At 41.9% G+C, this 22,997-nt stretch overlaps 1 protein-coding gene across 1 annotated transcript in view; it reads right to left on the bottom strand.

Moving 5' to 3' along the window:
* Window positions 1–18,302: 18,302 nt before the first annotated feature.
* Window positions 18,303–22,997, bottom strand: part of LOC308320840 (leucine zipper protein 2-like) — a gene marked incomplete at its 3' end in the record, with an annotated part of 206,596 nt that continues 201,901 nt past the window's right edge. Inside the window, exons 11-12 of the mRNA XM_080771530.1 lie at window positions 22,467–22,685; window positions 18,303–18,428 (exon numbers count right to left, since the gene is read on the bottom strand). Of these exons, the coding sequence (XP_080627656.1) occupies window positions 18,303–18,428; window positions 22,467–22,685 (345 nt within the window). The remainder of the gene's footprint in view (window positions 18,429–22,466; window positions 22,686–22,997) is intronic.

Genomic DNA, 22,997 nt, shown 5'->3' with positions numbered 1-22,997 from the left:
ACTTTTAAGTCTCTGCTTAAAACCCATTTTTTCGACCTATAGCTTTTAATCACAACCCAGTTTAATCTCCAACCTTTTTATTTTGAGCACCTCTTACCTTAGTGCCTATTATATTCATATGTACCCACTTGACACTTGATGTATTGTTTTTATATATTGTTTTTGATTTTATTGTATTGCTGTTGCTATATGTTTTTTTTTTCTTTTTTCTTGACTTTGGTCGATGACAGTCTTTTTTAAATGTGCTTTATAAATAAAGTTTGATTTGATTTTGATTTGTTGTTGAAATGCACTCAAATGTATTAAATATGTATGCATTTCTAGTACCTAAACCAGTGTTAGAGATTGTACACCACACAGTGTACCAGTAAGGCGCCCTGAGGGCGAGAAGCGACCTCACCCTTGCGGGCACGCACGCACGCATCCGCCTGGATGACGGCAGACTCCTGGGCGAGCGCTGCATGGCGCTTTGGCATATCAATATATGGAATGAATTCTGTACTGGCCATACAGTATATGAGCGTGTCTTGAATATACGGAATGTCAGAACAAGAAGGGCGGGTGGGGAAGGATCGACATAATGGAATGTCAGAGCAGGTCAGCACGCACGCACGCACGCACCAGGTGTGTGGTGATCAACAGCCAGGTGTCCATGTATGATTCCCTACTTTCATATGAAATGGAGAAAAAAATATATATGCTAGAAGACTTTAGCTCTAGTCAAAATCAGTCACAAATGTCCACATAGGCCACGCTATATCCTCCCAAACCAGGATCTGTTGTTTTCATCATTCAGACATACACCATTATACTTTTCTGACTAACAACTTTGGGACTATTGGACTATTATTAAAAATTTACTTTTCACCTATAAAGCCCTGAACGGACTGGCCCCTACCTACATCCTAGAAATGCTGTCCCCACCTAAATCAAATCACACCCTCAGATCTTTGGATAAGGCCCTACTAGAGATCCCTAGGACGAACCTAGTCACCAGAGGTGGTCGGGCCTTTGCCGCCCGGGCACCCAGACTATGGAATGCTCTACCGGTGCATGTAAGATCAGCACCATCTGTGCCAGTATTTAAGTCACTTTTGAAAACTCACCTTTACACAGAATGTTTTTTACCCTTTATATAGGAGAACTGCTGCTATGTTGTCTTCTTTTCTTTATGTTTCTAGTTTTTAAACTGCCCTTGATTATGATTTGCCATATGTTGTTTGTGTTTTTTAACCTTGTACTTTGGAACCTTGCTCTGAAAGGTGCTATATAAATAAAGTTCATTCATTATCATTATCATGTTGCATTCTTACTTAAACTCTTCTGGTACTGGATGGATGGATGGGTGGATGGATGGATTGATGGATGGAACCCAGGGTTCAAGTGGTTTACTGCTATAAATATGACTTACAATGGCTGTCTTCCTTCGAATGCACTCCTGACGCACACGGGCAGAATTAATGAGAATATAACACGGGCCTTCGCTGGCGACCTCTTCACCTCATTAAGCCAATTAGTCTCTGGTTTGCAGTGTGTAAATCAAGCTTTAAGTGGTGCGTAGGTGGAGGGTCTCTGTGCATGCGTATACGTACAGTAACACTCTATAAAGATGTTGCTGCGTGCACGTGCCTCACTTAAGTATGCTTAAGGAGTGCAGCTGAAGTTAAACTGGAGCTCGGGGCCCGGGCTGTGTGAGGGAGCATTTAATTAGGTAGGTGTGTGTGGGTGTGTGTGTGTGTGTGTGTGTGTGTGTGTGTGTGCGTGCGTGCGTATGTATTGAGAGATATTCACTGCAATGATATACCTGACCTTCAATTGTTTTGAAACTAAACAGAGACGGTCCTATAGTACAGTACTTATAAATGGTCAATACAAATTGATCGCTGCATAACCGTAAAGGACGCTGTTTAGAAGCTATAACTTTAATCCGACCTCGCGAGTCGCGAGTAATAAACTATATAATGTTTTCATCGGCAGAGGAAGGAAAGTTTATGCATGTGCATAGGCCTATGTAAACTCTTAAAGGACCACTTCACCACTTTTCAACCTATCTTCATATTGGTCCTCACTAATGATCATGATAAAATAGCAAAAAAAAAAATCTACTCAGTCTGTGTCTCATAAGAGGGCTGTCGGCAGTTCAGAAACCCGTCCACCAGTGACGTCATCATTAGGTAGATTATTTTTAAACAAATATTTAGATTTGTATTATCGTGAGAAAGATGGCTTCCATTTTCACATTTTCAGGAATAGAAAGCCTGCGGTTTCAATTGCGTAGATTCCTCATCGATGATGTCACTGGTGGACGGGTTTCTGAACTGCCCACAGCCCTACTATGAATGAGACACAGGCCGAGTAGAAAATAATTGTGGCATTTTATCATGAACATTAGTGAGGACCAATTATATGAAGATAGGTTGAAAAGTGGTCCTTTAATATCCATTTCCAGCCATTCAGAGAATAATCTGCCGATCCCCTGAATTAATTTGACGACCCCCCCCCCCCCCCCCCCCCCCCATGCATTCAATTCTCCCCTCAAAGGATGTTCTCATTATGTTATTACCAAAGCAGCCCCATTTTAGTTTCCCATTCTTTCACACTTTGATAATTATCCTCTTTTTCCCACAGGCTGTGTGTCCAAATTAGAGGTACAATCATCATATAATAATGAAGATAATCCATAATCAAAACTGTTCATCCGCTTTGATCAAATCCCCCCTTAGTGTTTTTGCACGCAGCTTTTGAAGAGCCTCTATTATAATCTCCTTTTGTTGGCCTGGCCTGCGCCATTATATCTGCGATGGTTATCCATTCCACACCCTGGCGAGAGGCCCGTCGCATTTGGGCTCGCGTCAAGATGTCCACGGGACCCACAGGAGGCCCTCCGACTTGCCACAATGGATTGCGGGGCTGAAATAGAACAGTGCACCTGTCACAACCCGCTTCAGCACAGCACGGTCACTATATAGTTGGGATCCTGTGACTGCACCAAATGTCACACGAGGTGGATATTTGTTATCACTAAGCAGATTTGCTTGAAGTGGATATTGTTATCACTAATAAGCCGATTTTAACACAAAGGAGGGCTGACACCAAACCCAGAAGAGGAACTGTGGGAATAATACAAAAAAAATGATAATAAATACAAAAATCCGTAAAGGACCTCCATCGTGTTCAAAGGGTTATATCGGCAAAGATTTGCTATATTAAAGTAAGATTAAGAAACTGTTTTATACACAAATAGTGTCATTTTGGAGGATGTTCAGTAATGCAGGCCAGGGGTCGCCGGTCGGCCACCTTTTTTGACATTAAATGCCATGTTTTTATTTCCTTGACTATATTGTCATAACCCGGCCCGTTGGGTCATGACAAATTGAGGAGGACACAGTAGCAGTGTTCAAAATAACAATAATGTATTTGTAAGAGATAACTAATAACTTAATATACACTTGTAAAGAATAATGCTTACAGAATGTATGAGATGTGGAAGTCAGTAAGATCAGTGGTGTCAGTGTGGATGTGTGGTTAACATGGTGAAGGTGTGTTGTAGTGTGCACATCAAACAGTGAGGAGCAACAAACAGAAAGGTGCTTTCATCTGGAGTGGGACAAAGATAATGGCTGGCAATCCCTCTTTATAGGGTTTCAGGAGCACTGATCAGGTGCTCCTAATGCACCTAATGAGGAGTCTCAAGTGGGCCGACGCCCACATCTGTGGGAGAAACACACACACAGGGCAGTACACCATATACACAGCATAGGCCCTGCAGGCCAGGCCAAGGGGTGATAATCAGTGTGGCATACGTACCAACATGAAATGTAATTATGAACCACAACCAAATTTCCAACTGATTCTGACTGTTTTCTCCTTCTGAAATATTTTCTTTCACACCAGGATGCAATCATCATTAGACCGAATATCCCAGCTATCTCCCAGACTCCCTCCGCATGTCAGAGTTCAGAGTTTTAATGAATGAAACAGGAATTATGTGCATGATGTAATTTGCATACAGATTTGAGTTTAAATTTATTTTATTTTCTCACTTAGTGTGCAGTGTTCCACCTCCCCCTGTGCCAATGTTGGCACCTGTGCCTAGGCCTGCTGTAGGCTATATCGGCTATATCGCACTCGTTAAATAAATATCAGGCTATTCTAATTCAAAATGAAACCACTAAAGGGTTGCCTGCATTGTCCTTGTGTTGTTCTTGTGAGTCGTGAGGACTCTTTAATAATAATAATAATAATAATAATAATAATAATAATAATAATAATAATAAAACTTTATTTTTATAGCACCTTTCATGACATGAAATGCCGCTCAAAGTGCTTTACAGAGCAATGGAGGAAAAAAAGAAAAGAAAAGCATTAAAAACAAGCAGTAATGCAAAAATAAAAGATCAATTAAAAGCAAGGGTGTATAAGTGGGTCTTGAGCTGTGCTTTAAAAATGTCTACAGAGGCTGTTTGACTCTCTCTCTCTCTCTCTCTCTCTCTCTCTCTCTCTCTCTCTCTCTCTCTCTCTCTCTCTCTATTTCTGATTCCCATCAATCTACATTCTGAAAATAAAGCAGAAACAAAATGGCCAGAAATAATCTCCAACTGAAACCCACTAACATAATTTATTTTCAGATTAAACATTTGAATAGATTCTCACAGAGTCTCCCTCATTACATGCGTATTCGGACGGTAATTATTATGTGATCAGGGACGTTGGGAGTTGGAAGCTGTATTCTACGTATTGGACCCTCGTCTGGTTCTGGTGTGTGATGACCCGGTTGGCATTTCCATGGTTCGGCGGCGGACAGACAGACAGGCCGGCCCGGGAGAAGATTAACATGACACGAGACTTGGTCACATCAAAACGTTCACAAGGTTTATTCCACTTACAGCAGCATATATCTTGGATACTTCATGTCCTAATGACGTCACAGACTAGACATCACAATCATTGCCTGCCAGCGCAGCGGCCTTCAGCTCTAACACAGCTCCACTCTTATGTTACCATTCAGGCAGGCACTGGCAGTACACCATACATACAAGTACATATCCGAACACAGTACCAAGTATCAGAACACTATAATACAACAGTCCACTCTTTCGTCCTATAAGGACGACGTCATCTGATACTGTATTTATAATGCGGAAAAGTGTACAATCAAATATGGATACCGAAAAACCTGGACTCCGCCAGGGAAATTGTATCCAGCCTCTCGTCATTTAATGTGATCTCTTTGCTTAATCAATAATCATTGATCAATCTCTGAGCAAGCACGCGCACGCCACCTGATTGTACACTTGAAACACAGACATAGGTGTAGAGAGAGAGAGAGAGAGAGAGAGAGAGAGATAAAATAGGAAACACAGAAAGAAAAGAGGAGGAGAAATCAACAATAAATACAATATATAATATATACTATATAATATACAACATATACACGTGGGGATAGGACAGGGTACATTAAAATATACACTCAACCTGAAATCATCCTGAAATCACTGATTATGTTTAAATTAGTTCATTTCTAACTAATGAATAATCACACTGAATAATGAATAATCACACTTAATTTCAACACCACAGGATTAGTCCATTCTAATCTATTCTCTCAGTCTAGCAGGCTTACTGGCATTTCTCCCTTCTTCGTCATATCCTATCTAGCACATGTTGCTGATCTGTCTGGGACGGAAGTACAGCCTGTCTTTACCTGGACTGGAACAAGGCAACCATCTCTCTGGAGGCCCTCATTCCTACAGGGGAATGTGTGGGTGTCATGTATAGGGACAGTGTGTAATGACAGCAAATAAACACATATTTGACATTGAGACACAAGAAACCAGTCATTAATCTAATAAAAAGAAAATGTTCCAAAATGTTCCATCCGTTCAAGAACCGAAAATTTTCCCGAACTGGCTTACTCAACAGAAAATGTTCAAGACTTACTCCACCAGTCCAACACTTACTCCAACAGTCCACTCTTACGACCCTACTCCACTGGAACCGATATGGCACAGAGCCCAAGCAACAGTTCGCACAGAGCCCAGGCAACAGTTCTCCATTTTGGCGACCGCGCGCAATTGTCCCGTACCGCATCCATCAGATAGTGCGCCGATGCATATGGACTTGTCCGCGCCAGCCTGCGTCATATAGACCTGGCCGTGCATTGTTGATGATATAGCATCCCGCTTACTCCATAAACATCGCGCGCGCGAAACAAATCTCGCGCTCATTCTGATCCAGGATCAGTATCCATGCTTGTCTCATATTGTCTGAGCAAAATAGGTCTTCGTCACAATGTGACTACTTCCTATTTCCTTCATAAGTTCAAGACCTGGAAAATGGTCATAGGACGTTGTTCAAATGGCACACTTGCGTCACTGCGGTCTAGGCCGACACAGACCCTCCTGGCCTGCCGACGTGTGACCTGTCAGATGCAGACCCTTGCAGGACGCGGCCTGCGTCCGGTGGCTGGTCTGGCCCTCTTGCAGACCTACCGGGGGTCTGCAGTACCGTCATGCTGGTCTGCTGTAGGCCGTAGTGGCGATGTGATGGTCCTGCTGTAGGCCGTGGTCTGGCCCTGCTGTAGGCCGTGCGCAGGCCCTTCTGTCAGACCCTTGGTCGTGTTCTATGCCCGAGGCGATCTCCCTTCCCCGGCTGAACGCTTAGGCCTTCTGGACCTGGTGATACACCAGTCCTGGGGCCGGAAACCCACTCAATTTCTGTATTTTCCCGTCTGCTGTCCGTCTCCTGTGGACAAAACTGAAAAGCACTGGGTTCCCCCCCCCCAAACAGAACAAAGATACACACGCATACTGTGTGTGTGTGCGTGGGAGCTTCATATCCCATCCTCATACTATATTGATTTTACTTCATCAATATTCCGTCAATCAATCAATCACCCATCCAAGGGGAATAATAATACAATTAAAATTTCTAAATGTGTATTTTTGAGCATGTGACGTGTCTATACTTACATGAATGACCCCTGACACTGGTGCTTTCCTGCACCTCCGCTCCATGTGGGCCACCTGCTCTGTGTAAAACAATTTCTACAGAGCTCTCTGTGTTCTCAAAACAAGATAAGCTAACAGGGCCTTGCTTTACCACAACAAGACACCAAGCACAGACACTCAATTGTTATGGGTTAATTTGTTAATTCTTTCAGACCATTTGCCCTTGCACATGCAAATAAAATTTGTATTTGCCCTCTTGACACACAATTAACCAGACACATTTCATACAACCGGCGGGTTGGGGACATAAAAACATGAATGATAGTTATTCAGCAGACTCAGGTCCTGGTTCATCATGACTGCATTCCTGTGTGTGTCTGTGGAAATAGAAATATATTAGGGTTAGCTTAGGGTTAGACAGTCCACTCTTAAGGACTACACATGGTGGACCCCCCTAAAATATCTAATGAACAATTCACACACACCAGTCCATACCTCCAACTCTTTTGACCATATTCTTTCCCTGGTCCTTTATAGCTTGACGGACCTTTCATAATTTGGCCTTTTCTATGCTGAATCACACTTCATTTAAATCCTTTATTTATTTGAACCGAATACGCACCCTTCTCTCACTCCTCCCACAAAACATGCGTCCATGTTGTAGGTTGACAAGAAGCGCCCGTTCAGCCTACTCTACAGCCTACTCTGCTGAGCATCGTTTCTGGGGTTACCCTAACAACTTGAACTTAGTAATTAATAAACTCGACTTGGGTTTTTTTCCTAACCACACTTAATGTTTAATACAAATTATTTCAGGCCTGTTGACTAGATTAGTGCACTGACTATCTTACTACACAAACGCTTACACACCTATTTTGTCTAACCTTACCATAACATTGTCCCAAAACACCAAAACAAAATCGTCTGTCTCAAGATCGATTTATTCGTGAGCATATATCCGCTCCTTCACAGGTGTATCTACTGAATGGGACCTACCGGTATATGTTATATAGGGTGTATGTGCTGTAGTCCTGTACTAATTTAATACACTGTGGTTATTATTTTAAACTTTTCTATTCTCCCTAGTCTCCACATTTGCCCTTACTTATCCGGACTTTATAGGCCTAACGTTGGACTAACCAGATGGGATACGATTAATGTTTACTTCACCATTGACTGGGCCTAGGATCTACACAGTATTGGTTTTATTTCTTTTTTACACTTATTATTGGAGTTCCCTTCCAAATGGATTATAGCTGAGCTTATAAATTGCACGAACACTTCTGGGCTAAAGGATGAATTAGCCCCTACTATTACTTTAAGTCATTATTATCCTTGGCTTATTGACTTTTAATACAACGAAAAATCTCAAATCTACCCTGATGCACACACGTATGTGCGTACGTGCACGCACACCTCCCTTTGTACTAGACACAAATTATCTTCATAGACTAAACAAACCCTGTTGTCTATCTTTCTGTGTGCGTGCGTGTGTGCATGTGTGCACATTAGTATGTGCCTCTGAGCAATTCCCATGACCTCCCATATTCTACATGTTTGAATGTAAAAAAAACTTGCCACCTTTTCCTAATTCCACCATAAAACTGGTAAAATAAATATTTAGCATTCCCATTCCACATCGTACTCCGCTGTTGCTGTAGATATGACCCCAACACTTCCTGTAGTCACGTGATGGAAGTGACATGCAGAAGTGAGATGCAAAAACCCCAAATGTTCATTGTTCAATTTAGTGTGGTCTCAACACACAAAACGCATGACATCAATGTGTCCCCCCGACACAAAACACTCCAAAGTTCAGTGCAAAACACATGTTCAGTGGTAAAACTCCACAAAATGTCATTCTGCTTCCTCTCTTAGTACAAAAAGAAAATGTCCAGGTTCATTGTTCAGTTCAATCGCTTGTGTGCTCAACACACAAACCATCGCATGACATCAATGTGTCCCCCGAACACCCATGTCCCCAAAGTTCAGTGCCAAAAACAAATGTTCAGTGGTAAAACTCCACAAAATGTCTTTCGGCATCCACTCTTAGGACAAAAAGTCATTGTATTGTCTTTCTGGTTGAAGTTCACCCCCCCTTCGGCTGGGTGGGTGCTGGCTTGGGCAGATGACGATTCAGCTTTTAGATGTGACAAAAAATGGGAATTATAAATATTTTTAATACACTGGGTATATATATATATATATATATATATATTTGAATGTGGCAGTTTTACTAAAATGTTTTTGAACATAAATGTCGACAAACTTTCCACTTCCTTTTAGTGTGTCTGTGTGTGTAGTTGTATGAGAAATGTACACACATGGAGTGCTTTGACTGCACTAGCATATGAACTGACCTCAGGCTGACACATCTTGAATCTGACCTGGCCTCCCAGGCTGACTCGCTTAAAATATATCCTGTCGTACCTGAGTCATTTCATTATGGACTTATATGCTTCAGGCCTGTCTGATTCATATTCCACACACCTCCCCTAAAATGGGACACTAAATTTGGGATCATGAATTTGGTGCAACCTAAAAAGCTGTCTAATGATTGTATTTTGACTGGAACTCCACCAAATTACTGCATTATATCAGAATAATGACTAATTTTGCTTCCTGTATTGGCTTACATTTCTTGATACATACTACTTAAACTTGAAGTAAATGTACTTAACCTGGCCAATTTTGAGCTATGACACTTAGTGAACGAGGCCCTACGGCCATTATCGAGCTTGTAGATCTGCTATTTTTAGTTCTCTACTGATACCTCAGTTGGGTCCCTAATATGTTCTATCTACCGTGACTTTTTAATACAAATGATCAGAGTGTAACTGTTTGCTGTGAGAAAACACACCACAGGCTTAGTACGCACTCTGTGAATATCCCTGTATTACAGACGTACCCCGTTAGAAACATCTAACAGATTAAATGAACCAAACACAGCAGGGACAACTTTCAGCTGCTGTGCTATACCATATTGCTGCGTCAAACACAACGCAGTCTTCTTCCAAACTCTGTCAAGTCACAAGAACTACCATTCCAACTTTCTTTTACTGCAGATCTATTTCACTCCTGATAAATAATCAGTTTATTTGTTTACCTCACTTATGTCCAGTGGTCAATGTCTCATCACCACGTTGTTCCTTATGCTCCTAAATGTCATGGCATTATGTTTATGACTATAATATGTTTTCATTTGTCCCATTTAATATCTTGACTGAATTCCATTCAGTCTCCTAACTTGGCATAATGAAGGGTCTATTATTCTCTGAGCATACATGTATATGACCTTGGCTTAATGAGATAAGAGATAACACACTCCGTGAAGGGACTCTTTTGCTGTGTGTGATAAACACCAACGCTCAGACAACCTCGTATCATACAGCTTCGCAGACAGAAAAATATACAGGAAGATCAAACTTTCCCTCTTGTACCAGTCATTTCTTCACGCTTTCCCATACGCACACAGGGGTGAAATCACGCACGCGCGCCCCCCCCCACTCTCCCCTGTCACTAGCCAAATCACAACCGACAGACAGGGGAACGGAGAAGAAAAACGCACACACATAGGCTCACTCACACCCCATCAGAGTACATGTACTCCCCACGCATTCCACAGATAAGACCAACAGCTCTCTTATGGCCTCAATGTGCTGGTGCTAGGTCACCAAATTGCCATGGTTACGCAAGCCTCTGCGCTCTCCCGTCCTGTTGCTATTACCTTGGATTGGTGAGGGAGTGATTCTCTTTGACTGTGGGGGAAGTTTTCTGCGCGAACGCTCTCCCGGCTTTTCTCTTGGCCCATTGAGAATTTATCTTCTCACTGTGGGTCAGAGAGTGCTTGTCTCTGCTGATAAGGTCTCGACAAGTTACCATGGCTACTCCATCTTGAGCGCCCGAGGTGCGGGACAGAAAAGATGAGTTCTACGTCTCCGCTTCTATGCTACAGCGTTCATACTGAGTTGCAAACTTTTTTTTCAAAAAAACTTTATAGCACTTCTAATCCTTATTTTGAGGATAACTTTTTATTATTATATTATTTCTCTATACGCACAATACATGTGCCCAATCATACCAGGCCTATATTTGCTTTTTTAGTGATTATTAGCTCTCATACTGAGAGCTACATATTGACCTTGGGCTTCGTGAGGGAGTGATTCTTACTAGCTGACTGCTGTGGGGGAGGTTTATAAACAAGTTCACAACACTGCTCTTTCAGCTTTCCTCCCTTGGCCCAGTGAGAAAAGAGATAGCTTCTCCTCTTCTGATAAGGCCAGTGTGCTGGTGAAAGAAATCACCAAGTTGCTATGGTTACGCAAGCCTCTGCGCTCTCCCGTCGCGAGAGTATGGCCCGTTGATCAGAAAAGATGAATACTCGTCTCTAACGGGCTCTACCAACCAAAAACGCTTACAGCTTTCTCAGAACTTTCTATGCGCTTCTGGTCCTTACTTTAAGGCCTTCCTTTTCTTTCGAGTACGTTTTGGTGTAATGACTTTTCCAGCTCACAGGGCAGGCTAAATAGACACTTTACACTAACATTAGATTACTATATTTCTGCCATACAAGGTACATTTTACACTTGATTCTCCAGCGCTTATATTTGATTTATATAAACACCAATATATATATATATATAGCAGCTTCTGCTGCCTTCTAACTAATAGGCTGGAGACCTTTCTTAACACTGGTTTTTGGCTATTTATAGCACTGGTAGATCGGCTATTTTGCACACTCATTTAAGTGAAATGAAACAGAAATGCGGCGTTGTCTCACTGAATACTGATTAATATTTCACTTATTCAATCCATCAGCCCCCTTAGGTTAGGGGTTGTTTTAACTTTGTAATCGCCAACATTCAACTCAATACACAGAGTGTAGCTCAGCAGCATGCCAGTGTTATATGAAAACCCCAGGGATAACACGTTAAACCACTCTTATATGCCCACTTCAATGGCATATTTGGATGAATGTAGCAACTACTGTGTATTCTTAAAGCGTGACAGGGAAACACAACGTCACTTTACTTGCACATGTCCACCCCTCTTTCTGGGGGTATATTAACTTTGACTGTCCATTTGCGACAAGACACAAAACACAAAACACAAAAGAATGGACAACCACATGGAATGCACAACGATGTCTGTTCACACACCAGCCCTTATCTCTGCTACCTTGGAATTGGTAGCTAAATCTAGCAGTGACTTTTGACTATGACCAGAGTGTAACTAAAGTTTGCTGTGGGAAACACACCACAGGCTTAGTACGCTTATCTCACAGACGTACCCTGTTAGACAACATCTAACAGATTTATAAAAACAACAGACTGCAGCGTATACTCACAGCTGTTGTGCGGACAAAGTAGGCTCTATTTATCCGGCTTATAACCTCAGCTGCGATGCAACACTGATGGCCACTGACCTCTACAAGGAAAGTGTAATAATCACTGCTGGCGTACCAAACGTCAGACTAAATATGGACTCTAACCATATTGCTGCGCGTATCTAACTACGCAGTCTTTTGCTAATGAACCTCATTAGGCTTATATATGGACTCTAACCATATTGCTGCTTGAACCCAAACAGTCTTATCTCTTAACTCTGTCACGTCACTAAAAAAAAACAAAAACTGTATAAGTCACTTAAATGTTATATTAAGCGGGTCTATACCAATGAAATTTGGAAGCATGTAATCTTGTGGGAACGAAAAAAAAAAAGACAAGGTTTAACCAAGGTAAACCCTGCATCATAACCTATATATTACCAGGCAAGAGGAGAGGCACTTTTTCTCTAGATGAAGAGTAAAATATGAAGTGACTCACCTCCTGCATCTGGTCCCACTAATCTGACACCATTTGTTATGATAAGCTGTATTCTACGTATTGGACCCTCGTCTGGTTCTGGTGTGTGATGACCCGGTTGGCATTTCCATGGTTCGGCGGCGGACAGACAGACAGGCCGGCCCGGGAGAAGATTAACATGACACGAGACTTGGTCACATCAAAACGTTCACAAGGTTTATTCCACTTACAGCAGCATATATCTTGGATACTTCATGTCCTAATGACGTCACAGACTAGACATCACAATCATTGCCTGCCAGCGCAGCGGCCTTCAGCTCTAACACAGCTCCACTCTTATGTTACCATTCAGGCAGGCACTGGCAGTACACCATACATACAAGTACATATCCGAACACAGTACCAAGTATCAGAACACTATAATACAACAGTCCAAACTTTAAAAAAGTTGTTATAGCCTCCAGGCTGTGACGCATCAGTCAGTCTGTCTTTCCCCGCCTCTCTATCATCAGTAGACTATTGAAATACCTAGTCATTGTCAGTATGGAGCTGTATTATTTATCTGACGGAACCTTTAGATGTAGTCTACTGCCGGGAACAGAGAACGAGAAAAGGAAGGGGAGTTTTCTTTCTGGGCTAGCCCAGCCAGCCTGGTTGCATAATGACCATGAAGACAATATAATCTAGAGTTGATATGAATGTGAGGAAATGTCAACTACAGTGACATGTTGAGCCTAATGCAATTAGTATCATGTCTGTCTCTGGTGAAACCCTGTAGAGCAAACAGACACACTTAAACCCTATGAAATGACAAATGTACAAAATAGAGAGGCCCCGAGCCGTGGAGAAATGCTGAAAAGGTCTCGCTAACCATCATTTAGAGAGCAAAATTGGAAAAACTTCTACGGCTGATATCTGCTTTTTGCACCTAAATTTAATCTTGCCCCTCCAACACAATGTATACATAATGTAATTCAATTTTCCGTGTTTTTAATGGAATGATCTTATCGTATACGGTATGCTGTCGGGAAAGAACTTCCAAAAGTTTTCTGGCCAACAGAGACTTTAATGTGACCGCAGCTTGAATTATGAAACAGAATATCATGTAGGTATGCCGCCGGAATCTGCCTGCTATCTTGACAGATGTACTGAATATTTTTTTAGGTTATATTTGGTTGCATTGCAGGGAATCCCCTGACGACCAAAGAACTTTTGAGAGTAGGAGTAGGAGTTGTTGGGAGGAATCACATTATGGTTCCTCCAAACCGTAATGTCAAAGAATCAAGGCGTCCCTACACGGCTAGTATTCTGCAAGGTTTCCTCACAGCCCGCATGCTACTGATAACAGATTCATTCCATAAAAAATAAATATTATTATGGAATACCATTATGAATATGTTGAATGTTAGCGACAGTAGCTTCAAACAGCAGATGCCAGCCGAACACGTTTTTTTTTTTTCCAAATTTATAAAGTTTAGCTCAAAGTGCTTTACAGAGCAATAGAGCAAAATAAGAAAAGCAAAGGTAAAACAACATTAAAAATAATAGCAGGAATGCAATTTAGTGAGGACATGAATAGCAATAAGGATTTTTGAAAGCAAGAGTGTAGAAGTAGGTCTTGAGCTGTTCCATACCGTCGGCCCGTAGAAGCAGAAAGCTGCTTGACAGTGTTTTTATATAGGCACTATGCTACCCCCCCCCCCCCCCTAAGAGTTAACCTATTTAGTCATGTGGCCTATTCCCCCGAAAAATCTTCTAAATCCTCAGTTTTTTGAAAAACATATGTTGCTATTATCAGTAGTTTTCAAACCATTTCATGTGAAGTTCTGCCGACCCGCATCTCAAAATATGTTGTTCCATGGACCACCAGAAGCAAAGATTTGACTTTAAAAGGTTCACTTAAAAAAAAATCACATATTCAAAGATTTGTATACACATTTTCATCAATTACACAGATGCTTTCCCAGTTTTAAATGGGTTAAACGTCACCGTTCCATTATTATTAATTAGAAACTCACTCGGTTTTGTTTTCTCCACAAATATCCATTTATTTGTCACACATTTACTGAAAATTACAGTTTATTTAAAGGACACGGAAAGGTCAAATAACACAGATACATGTAGCTAGGAGTAACTAGTCAGTGCATGGCACATTCTCAGGGACACGACCCAGTGTGAGTCTTTGGTTCTGCCTCTCTGGCGTGTTAAAGACAGAAACAGCACTGAAATATTAAACGTGGAACAGTTGGCCAGCCAACTTCAGCCTTTTGTTTTTTCTTCTTTTTTATGTGGAAGAGTAAATTAACATTGCATTGGGTCCTCAACTTTTTCAGGCCACGACCCCCCCCAAAAATAATCATAATTTGAACCGGGGACTCCCCCACCCTCACAAGCACATGGAATTGTAGGAATTGAGGCATTACATTTTAGTTTGACTCGGTACTACAGATAAATATTGTGAACTGAAAATAGCAGATACAAGCTTGTATAGACCGGCTATTTTCAAAATGTTTGCCTCTTTCTTATATTATTTGACAATTTGGCCATTGTTTGACAAGTTTTCATAGTATTGATTACTTCATTATAGTGTTGATTACTTTTGATGCAGTAAATGGAATTTTTTCCATCTCGTTGTAACTTCACTGTCATCTGGGATTGGGAACCAGCCCAAAATCATATGGGGACCATCCTGGGGGTCTCCACAGATTGAGAACCACTGTTCTAATTGTATCCACTGTAAAGATTTATATTTTTTCCACTCTTTTCTTTTGCTGGACCCAGCCCTATGAAGGTGAATGTCGCTGACTAACTGACTGACTGACTGACTGACAGGCCTCGTTCCCAGTCTTTTCTCGTCTCGCCGGAAGAAGAGCTAGGAAAGGAACTACGGCTGAAAGTGGCTATACTAGGATGGGACTTCCGTTTGTATACTTTCCCAGAAGCTGTGTTTTACAACCAATCAGAACACAGCTTTCATACCCTAAAAAAATCACACCTGTGTGAAGTGAGAGGCGCTCATCTCATTTCCGGGGGCCAATCCAAATTTGCGTCCACACTTTTGTCTTCAATGTTTGTGTTTACACAAACACTCGAAACTTGGCCATTCATTGTCAATGGCATTCAATGTTTGTGTTTACACTCTAGTTTTTTTTACACAAACACTCAAAACTAGTCATATGTGGCGGTAGCAAAACTATGTTTGCGTTTACACAAACCCTCAAAGCTGGACATAGGAGGGGCTACCGCCCCTCAGAGATATGAACAGATCTGCATAGCATCAACCTAAGGTTCTACAATGGTACCTCCTTTACCTCCTCCAATAAGGGCGGATTCAGACTATGATCCCGGGGTGTGCAGATGTCGTGATTAGTGTGAACGATGCATACCGTTCCCCAGAAAGCGGGGAGGTAGTCTCTGGTCCCATTGGATGGGTATACGGAACGGTCCAATGGGAAAGTCATCAGTACCAAAAGAAGGAAGTGGACTGTCTGCTAATCATAATTTATACATGGTTTACAATAACACATTATTTTTTACCTCGGTTATGTCCGGTTTCCGATAGTTCTACCTCCTATGTTGACAAGAAATAATGAGTAGGTTCCACCACTGTGAAAAAACAAACAAAAAGAAACACATGTGTAGCTAGCCAGTGTTGCTGCTAGGACAAAGATACCAAGGCTTAGTCTGTGACATCACTGTCACACGATAATTACACCGACGTTAAATTGGGATGTTTCAAAAACCGTCTGCTCACACACTGCTGTGTATTGTTATGTAATGTTAATATTGTAACTCAAGACGTCAGTCAAACTTTATTATTCGCTTTAAACTCTGACCAGTGACTCTTCTTTTATCAACTGACATTCTCTTATCTCCCAAAGCCCCATCCATAGAACACACAGCGCATAAACTTCCATTACAGTTGAATGAAGAGTACTCGGGTATACGGAAGAATCATGGCCATGGTCAAAATGTTGGCCAGCGGGGAGCGGGGCAATCGTACTCGGGAACAGTTCGAATCAATCTGACCCCAGTCTGAATCCCCCCTTAGACACTTTCAGTAGCAGTCCCTTGCACAGCGAAGTGACTATAGCGCAGATACACTATTCGTTGGCCTAACAACGGACCCTTCCAGGATAAGGGATGTATAGTTTTCTTTATCCAAATTACAAACCTTTTCTTATCATTGGACACAGCTGGTGCCACTGTAGCAAGAATACACATCTGCAACGCTTGGTTCCAGAAAATTGGAGGATTTTCTTTTTAATTTTGAGGTCAAACTGAAACGACCAAACCTACGGGGATAATACGAAAACCTGAACATCACCGAACACCTGGCCAAAGCGTTGGCACTTCCTGTATCCACCATTTTTCAAATTAAAAGATCTCAGGCGTGTTTCATACACACAGTCCAGCCATATAATAGGTCTTGACACAATCTTGTGGCTTTGCTTTTCTGAGTCTGGTGTACAGTAGGATACAGTAAGATAATACAGTATTGAGACCTCACCAGTGCATTAAGGGAGTTTTCTAGAAACACATCACACATTTTAGAAAGCAGTGTCCTCACTCAGAAAATATCAGTTATTATTAAGGTAAATAACAAAAATGAACAATCATGAAACATGTAAACAGTGAGATTTGCTACCTTTTAAAATAAGTCTAGAATGCATGCCATTTCACTATGCAGGGTTTAATTCAGTCCAGAGATACAAATGTCTCCGGATATTTCATGACATCTTCAGTGTGCCAGCGTTTGCAAACAATGTGTATGTATGTATGTACGTAGTAGATTGTGTTTGTCCATGTGTGTGTGTGTGTGTGTGTGTGTGTGTGTGTGTGTGTGTGTGCGCGCGCTGTATTCGTGCATGTGCGTACGCCATGTGTGCTCTAAGAAAGACCCCCCAGGGCAGTGGAGGCGGGGTTTTAAGGTTATCCACCTTTTTTTCTGGATCAGGGCCCACCTGTTGATCTCGAAAAAAGCGTCCGCAGTGTCCGCATTTCCCCAAGCTCGTTTATTATTTAAAATGACCTATCAAACAATTTGTGTTCCCGCCTGCCTTGGATCAACGGAACTATATATATAGGAACAAATATCATTACTTTTTCTCTGTTATATTAATGTCATTATATTATCAAAACAATCGTAGTGTTTAATAAGGGCCTTTCTCGGCCCCACCTCTCTCTCCCTGTGTTTTGGGATCCAAGATGGCCGCAGCACCAGGAGGGGGGGGGGTGTCCTTACTGCAGGCTGCGTTCACAAACTCAAGACGCCTGTCTTGCGTTTGTCTTGTGTCTGTGTTTAATGGCCGCTCCATTGCATTTCCAATGGAACCCCATAATGGTTTGACCAAACATTTTGTGTCTTGAATGCAGCCCAGTGAGGTCATATGTCGACCCCGCCCGCTCACCTCTGCCCCACACCCTCCTGGTGCTGCGGCCATCTTGGATCCTAAAACACAGGGAGAGAGGTGGGACCCATTTTGCAATATCTTCACCCCCCCCCCCAGTGGGCCCTGGCCCCACATGTTGGGAATGAATGGTTGCATCATACGACGCCGCGGTGGTTTTGTTGAGCCGCTGTGTTTGTGAGCTCTGTGTCTTTGTGACCGTCTCCCTCCGGCTCCACGCTGTGATCCGAGAGCTTCACGACCTCCTCCTGGTTCCGTTGCTGCTATGGGTTCAAAACACACGACGCAGAGATTCACAATGAGTAATATAGTTATTAGATATCGATAGTAATTATCTCTCGGCTGGTCTGCTAGTATAGCTCGTATCTCGTAACAACATAACTAAAGAAAGAGCGGCTCCTTCACCGGATAAACGGTGCTAGAATAAAAGGCATTATGGGAAATGCAGTTCTAGCATATAGTAACAGAAAACAGCTAATCTAAATTAATTAAAAAAAAGTATTTTAAGTCTTTGTAAACTGTAAATAATAACACTATGAAATAAAAATCTTTATAAACATTATGAAATGAAATGTGAAACATGAATAACTATATTCCAAATAGTTATAACATCGAGCAAGGCTGACACAATAATAGCTCACAGTTAGATGAGAAAGAGAAGCACATACAACAATTAAATCTGTGCAATACAAATGTATTTTGTAGTATTTGTCTGAATGTAATACCCTACTTCATTGACCAGGTGTCTATACGTATACTTGGTATAGCTTCCTTTTGAGCCCCGCTCTACACCAAATGAATATTCACCAATATTATGACCTGCCCAGAATAGGGACTTAACTATGATGATGAAGATATTTCCATTGTAGAAGTTCCTCCTGATATTGTGCTTATTAAGAAACATTATTGCATCGTAACGTATTGTAAGGTTGGTCGGCTGGTTGCTTTCTGTTTTTTTGGGGGGGAGGGTTATTTGAGGTGTTTGTTGACACGTTTGAACAATGTTCAGGGGAACAAGACGTAATGCCACAGCCTGAAGTATAAAGTCATCAAAGCATCCGTTTGGTGTTTACCATATAACGTCACGTGGGTGCATGCCGCCAGGCTCGCTCACTGCTTGCAAATGATTGGATTTTTTGCATGAGACGTGTCAGAACAGGTGTCAGGGCTCTGATGCTTTGCATGAAGCAAAAAAAACAAACAACATGCCCCTGAACACAGCTAGACAAACAGACCTAAAGGAAACAAAAATGTGCACCTGCACACAAACAAACAAACAGACCTAAAGGAAACAATAACATGCCCCTGAACACAGCTAGACAAACAGACCTAAAGGAAACAATAGCATGCCCCTGAACACAGCTAGACAAACAGACCTAAAGGAAACAATAACATGCCCCTGAACACAGCTAGACAAACAGACCTAAAGGAAACAAAAATGTGCACCTGCACACAAACAAACAGACCTAAAGGAAACAATACCTGCACACAGCTAAACAAACAGACCGAGGAAACAAAAATGTGCACCTGCACACAAACAAACAGACCTAAAGGAAACAATACCTGCACACAGCTAAACAAACAGACAGAGGAAACAAAAATGTGCACCTGCACACAAACAAACAGACCTAAAGGAAACAATAACATGCCCCTGAACACAGCTAAACAAACAGACTTAAAAGGAAACACTGTAAGCACCTAGATGACTTTTTGGAGCGGTGCCCTGTGGGCCGAGGGTAGGCAATCGATGCTGAGGTGTCAAGCTGCGCTTAACACATTGTCTTTGGTATACCCCCGAGTGGTTTTAAAACCTTGGTGAGAATATTTTCTGGTCTTGTCCTAAAAATTCAGAAATACTGGCAAGATATCCACTCCACCTTGGAGACCATGCGTTTTAAGATACCTCTGACTGTTTCTTTTCTACTGTTTGGAAATATCCCTGAAGAGTTTACATATACAGTACATGATAAATATTTAATCAAGATCCTCTTAGCAACAAGTAAAAAAGCGATCACACTGGTGCCAACAGGACCCACCAACGAAAGATCAATAATAATAATAATAAACTTTATTTGTATAGCACCTTTCATACATAAATGTAGCTCAAAGTGCTTCACAGGGCAAAAATAGAATACAATAAAACATAGTTAAAATGATGAAACAATGGCAAAGAACAAAATTGAATATAAGAACATAAAATAAATAAAAACAAATAAAAACAAAATCATCTTACACAAACATTACATTTCCATTGACAATGAAATGAGAATTTACGTCATAATGTGTGGACGAGCAAATCGGCTATTTTCGTCCTACACAAAGGAGAACGTATACGTCATAATGTGTCTAAGAGTGCTCCTCACTTCATCCTAGTTAAGTACATGTGCATCCATATATAGGCACAAAAGGGACGTGCATCATCCATAGGTCACGATGAGTCCGATCTCGAGCTGTATTTAAGTCGCTGAGAGGTTTCTGGAAGTTGTTCTGTGTGTATAGGAGTTATCAGACGCTCAAAATGGCTTCCGTCCACCTCATGATCAGACATGACAAGACCTGCATCCTCACGGACGTCAAGGAGTCCACCAGCGTCTATGAGCTGAAGCGCATCGTGCAGGGAATCCTGAACAGAGCTCCGGAAGAACAGGAGCTTTACTACAACGAAAAGCGGATAGACGACGGCAAAACTCTCAAAGGCTGTGGCATCAACAGCAAGAATGCAAAACCCGCGGAGCCGGGAAAACTTGGCTTGGTTCTGCGTCTCGGCAACGGGCCCTTTGGGAAGATGCAGACGGTGCCATTCTCCAAACCGGCAACATCCTGAAGCCTTAAGAAGGCCCTGTTGGTTCTCAATGTGGCCCTGTTGGTTCTCCAGGGTTCCTTGAGGGGGTTCCAAATGGACCTTTGCAGGGGTGTGTGTGTCTGTGACTCTCTGAGAGTGTACAAATGGAACCAAATGGTCAGTTTGAGAAGCACTACTTGCTTTATGCACCACCAGTCCATCACCGAGGACCACCACCAATGAATAGAATGAACAGGCTGTGTGGAGAGCAGTGAAAGGAGAAAGAACCGCAGAGAAAGAGAAAGGGCTAGGGCACCGATGGCCCAGAGGCTCTACTAATGCAACCTGACATCTGGTCACAGGTTCAATTCCTGAGTCTGAGGACCTTTGCTTGCGTTGCCACTCCCTGTCTCTCTCTCTCTCTGTTTCCTGTCAAATCTTCACTGTACTAATAAAGGCTAAAAAAAGACCCAAAATATCCTAAGAAAAAAGAAAACGGGTGGGTGTTGTTGTGGAACAGGTGTTCCCAAATCTTTTCTGGTCTAAAGTCCAAAAGAGGAATTGTGTGTCCGGTTAATACTGTACATGCTCCTTCTAACGTTGGAAACGGTCTGTTTGAAGAAATATTCAAATTTAAGCGGAGTTATAGGGAGTTTGAAATGAAGGAAAAAAAACGTGTATACTCCGATACGATAAACTTTCTTGCGCTCAGTGTAGAGAAAAAAAACAAGGGGCAGCAGTGACTCAGGAGGTAGAGCGGCCGCGTGGGAAAGTGGAAGGGTCCCAGTTCAATCCCGAACACCGCGCCCCTGAGTTAGTGTTGAAGTGTCCTTGTATAGCAAGACTCCCAATGAACAGGTCGGTGTTGGTGCACGCTTTCCCCCGCCATCGGTTTGTGAATGTAATGTATACTGTATGTAATTGCACATTGTATAGTGCTTTGGATAAAGGCGCTTGCAAGCTGACAACACGTCACATGCAAGCGTCTCTGTCTTATAAAAAAATAAAACAAGAAGAAAAACAGTGCTCCCCTGTCCCTGACAAGACCACTACACCCATCACAGTCTACAGTATATGTTGAGAAAATCCAGCCACTTAGAATGCTGATTAGTAACACAGAAACATTCCAGTGCACTGAGGCGAGAAGCAATGCCATCTGCCAGCACCGAACAGGTGTTACTGTAGGACTGATGTCGAAGTACGTACATAAATAGGTGTTACTCTATTCAAAAGGACTGAGTTTTTTTCCTGGAATTATTGCCTTTTGGTGGTACACAATATATTTTGTCCACAATATATTATTCCCTAAAAAAAAGTATAAAATTAGTATATATAATAGCTCTACTTCGTCAGCGAAAATGCATATGAATTCTAGCTCTATACGTAATGGCTTGTAGATCAGCTACTCTCACTGATTTGGTGAATTCTGTTCAATGAAGTAGGGTCTGTGTAGGGTTTAGCCTATCTGTGTTAAATATCAAGTGCATAGTTTCCCTAAAAAGACAAGTTGAAACCTCACCTGTTGTTGCTGCTGCTGTTGCTGCTGCTGCTGCTGTTGTAGTTGCTGCTGCTGCTGCTGCTGCTGCTGTTGTTGCTGCTGCTGTTGTAGTTGCTGCTGTTGTAGTTGCTGCTGCTGTTGTAGTTGTAGTAGCAGCCGTTGCTGTTGCTGTTGTTGATGTAGCTTTTTACTTTCTGCAGAGGAGTCCTGTGTCTCGTTGTGAAAGCAATGAGATCCATTCTAAAGAAGGAGTACAGACAGACCATTTTCACAATGTTTATCTGTGGAAAAGTCCTTGAAACAAGACCGCAAGGACTTTCTGTGACATCCTTTTAGACTGTTTGACTGCTAAGTATTCAGTCAGTTCAATAGGAACTGAGTCAAAAACAAAGTGTAATGTCTCAGCTCTACAATTCCAAGTGCTTAACAGAATTGGGCGTCACCAGTTCAAATATAATTAATTTGGGTGGTCGCCAGTTCAAATATTATTATTTTGCGGGGTCAAGGCCTGAAAAGGTTGAGAACCACTGTAGTATCAATTGTTGGTGAATA

Source organism: Protomyctophum bolini (genome assembly GCF_963924005.1).
Source record: "Protomyctophum bolini genome assembly, chromosome: 1".
In the NCBI taxonomy this organism is placed as follows: Eukaryota; Metazoa; Chordata; class Actinopteri; order Myctophiformes; family Myctophidae; genus Protomyctophum; species Protomyctophum bolini.
Note: the sequence above shows the minus strand (reverse complement) of the source record. Positions and strands in the feature narration are given on the sequence as shown.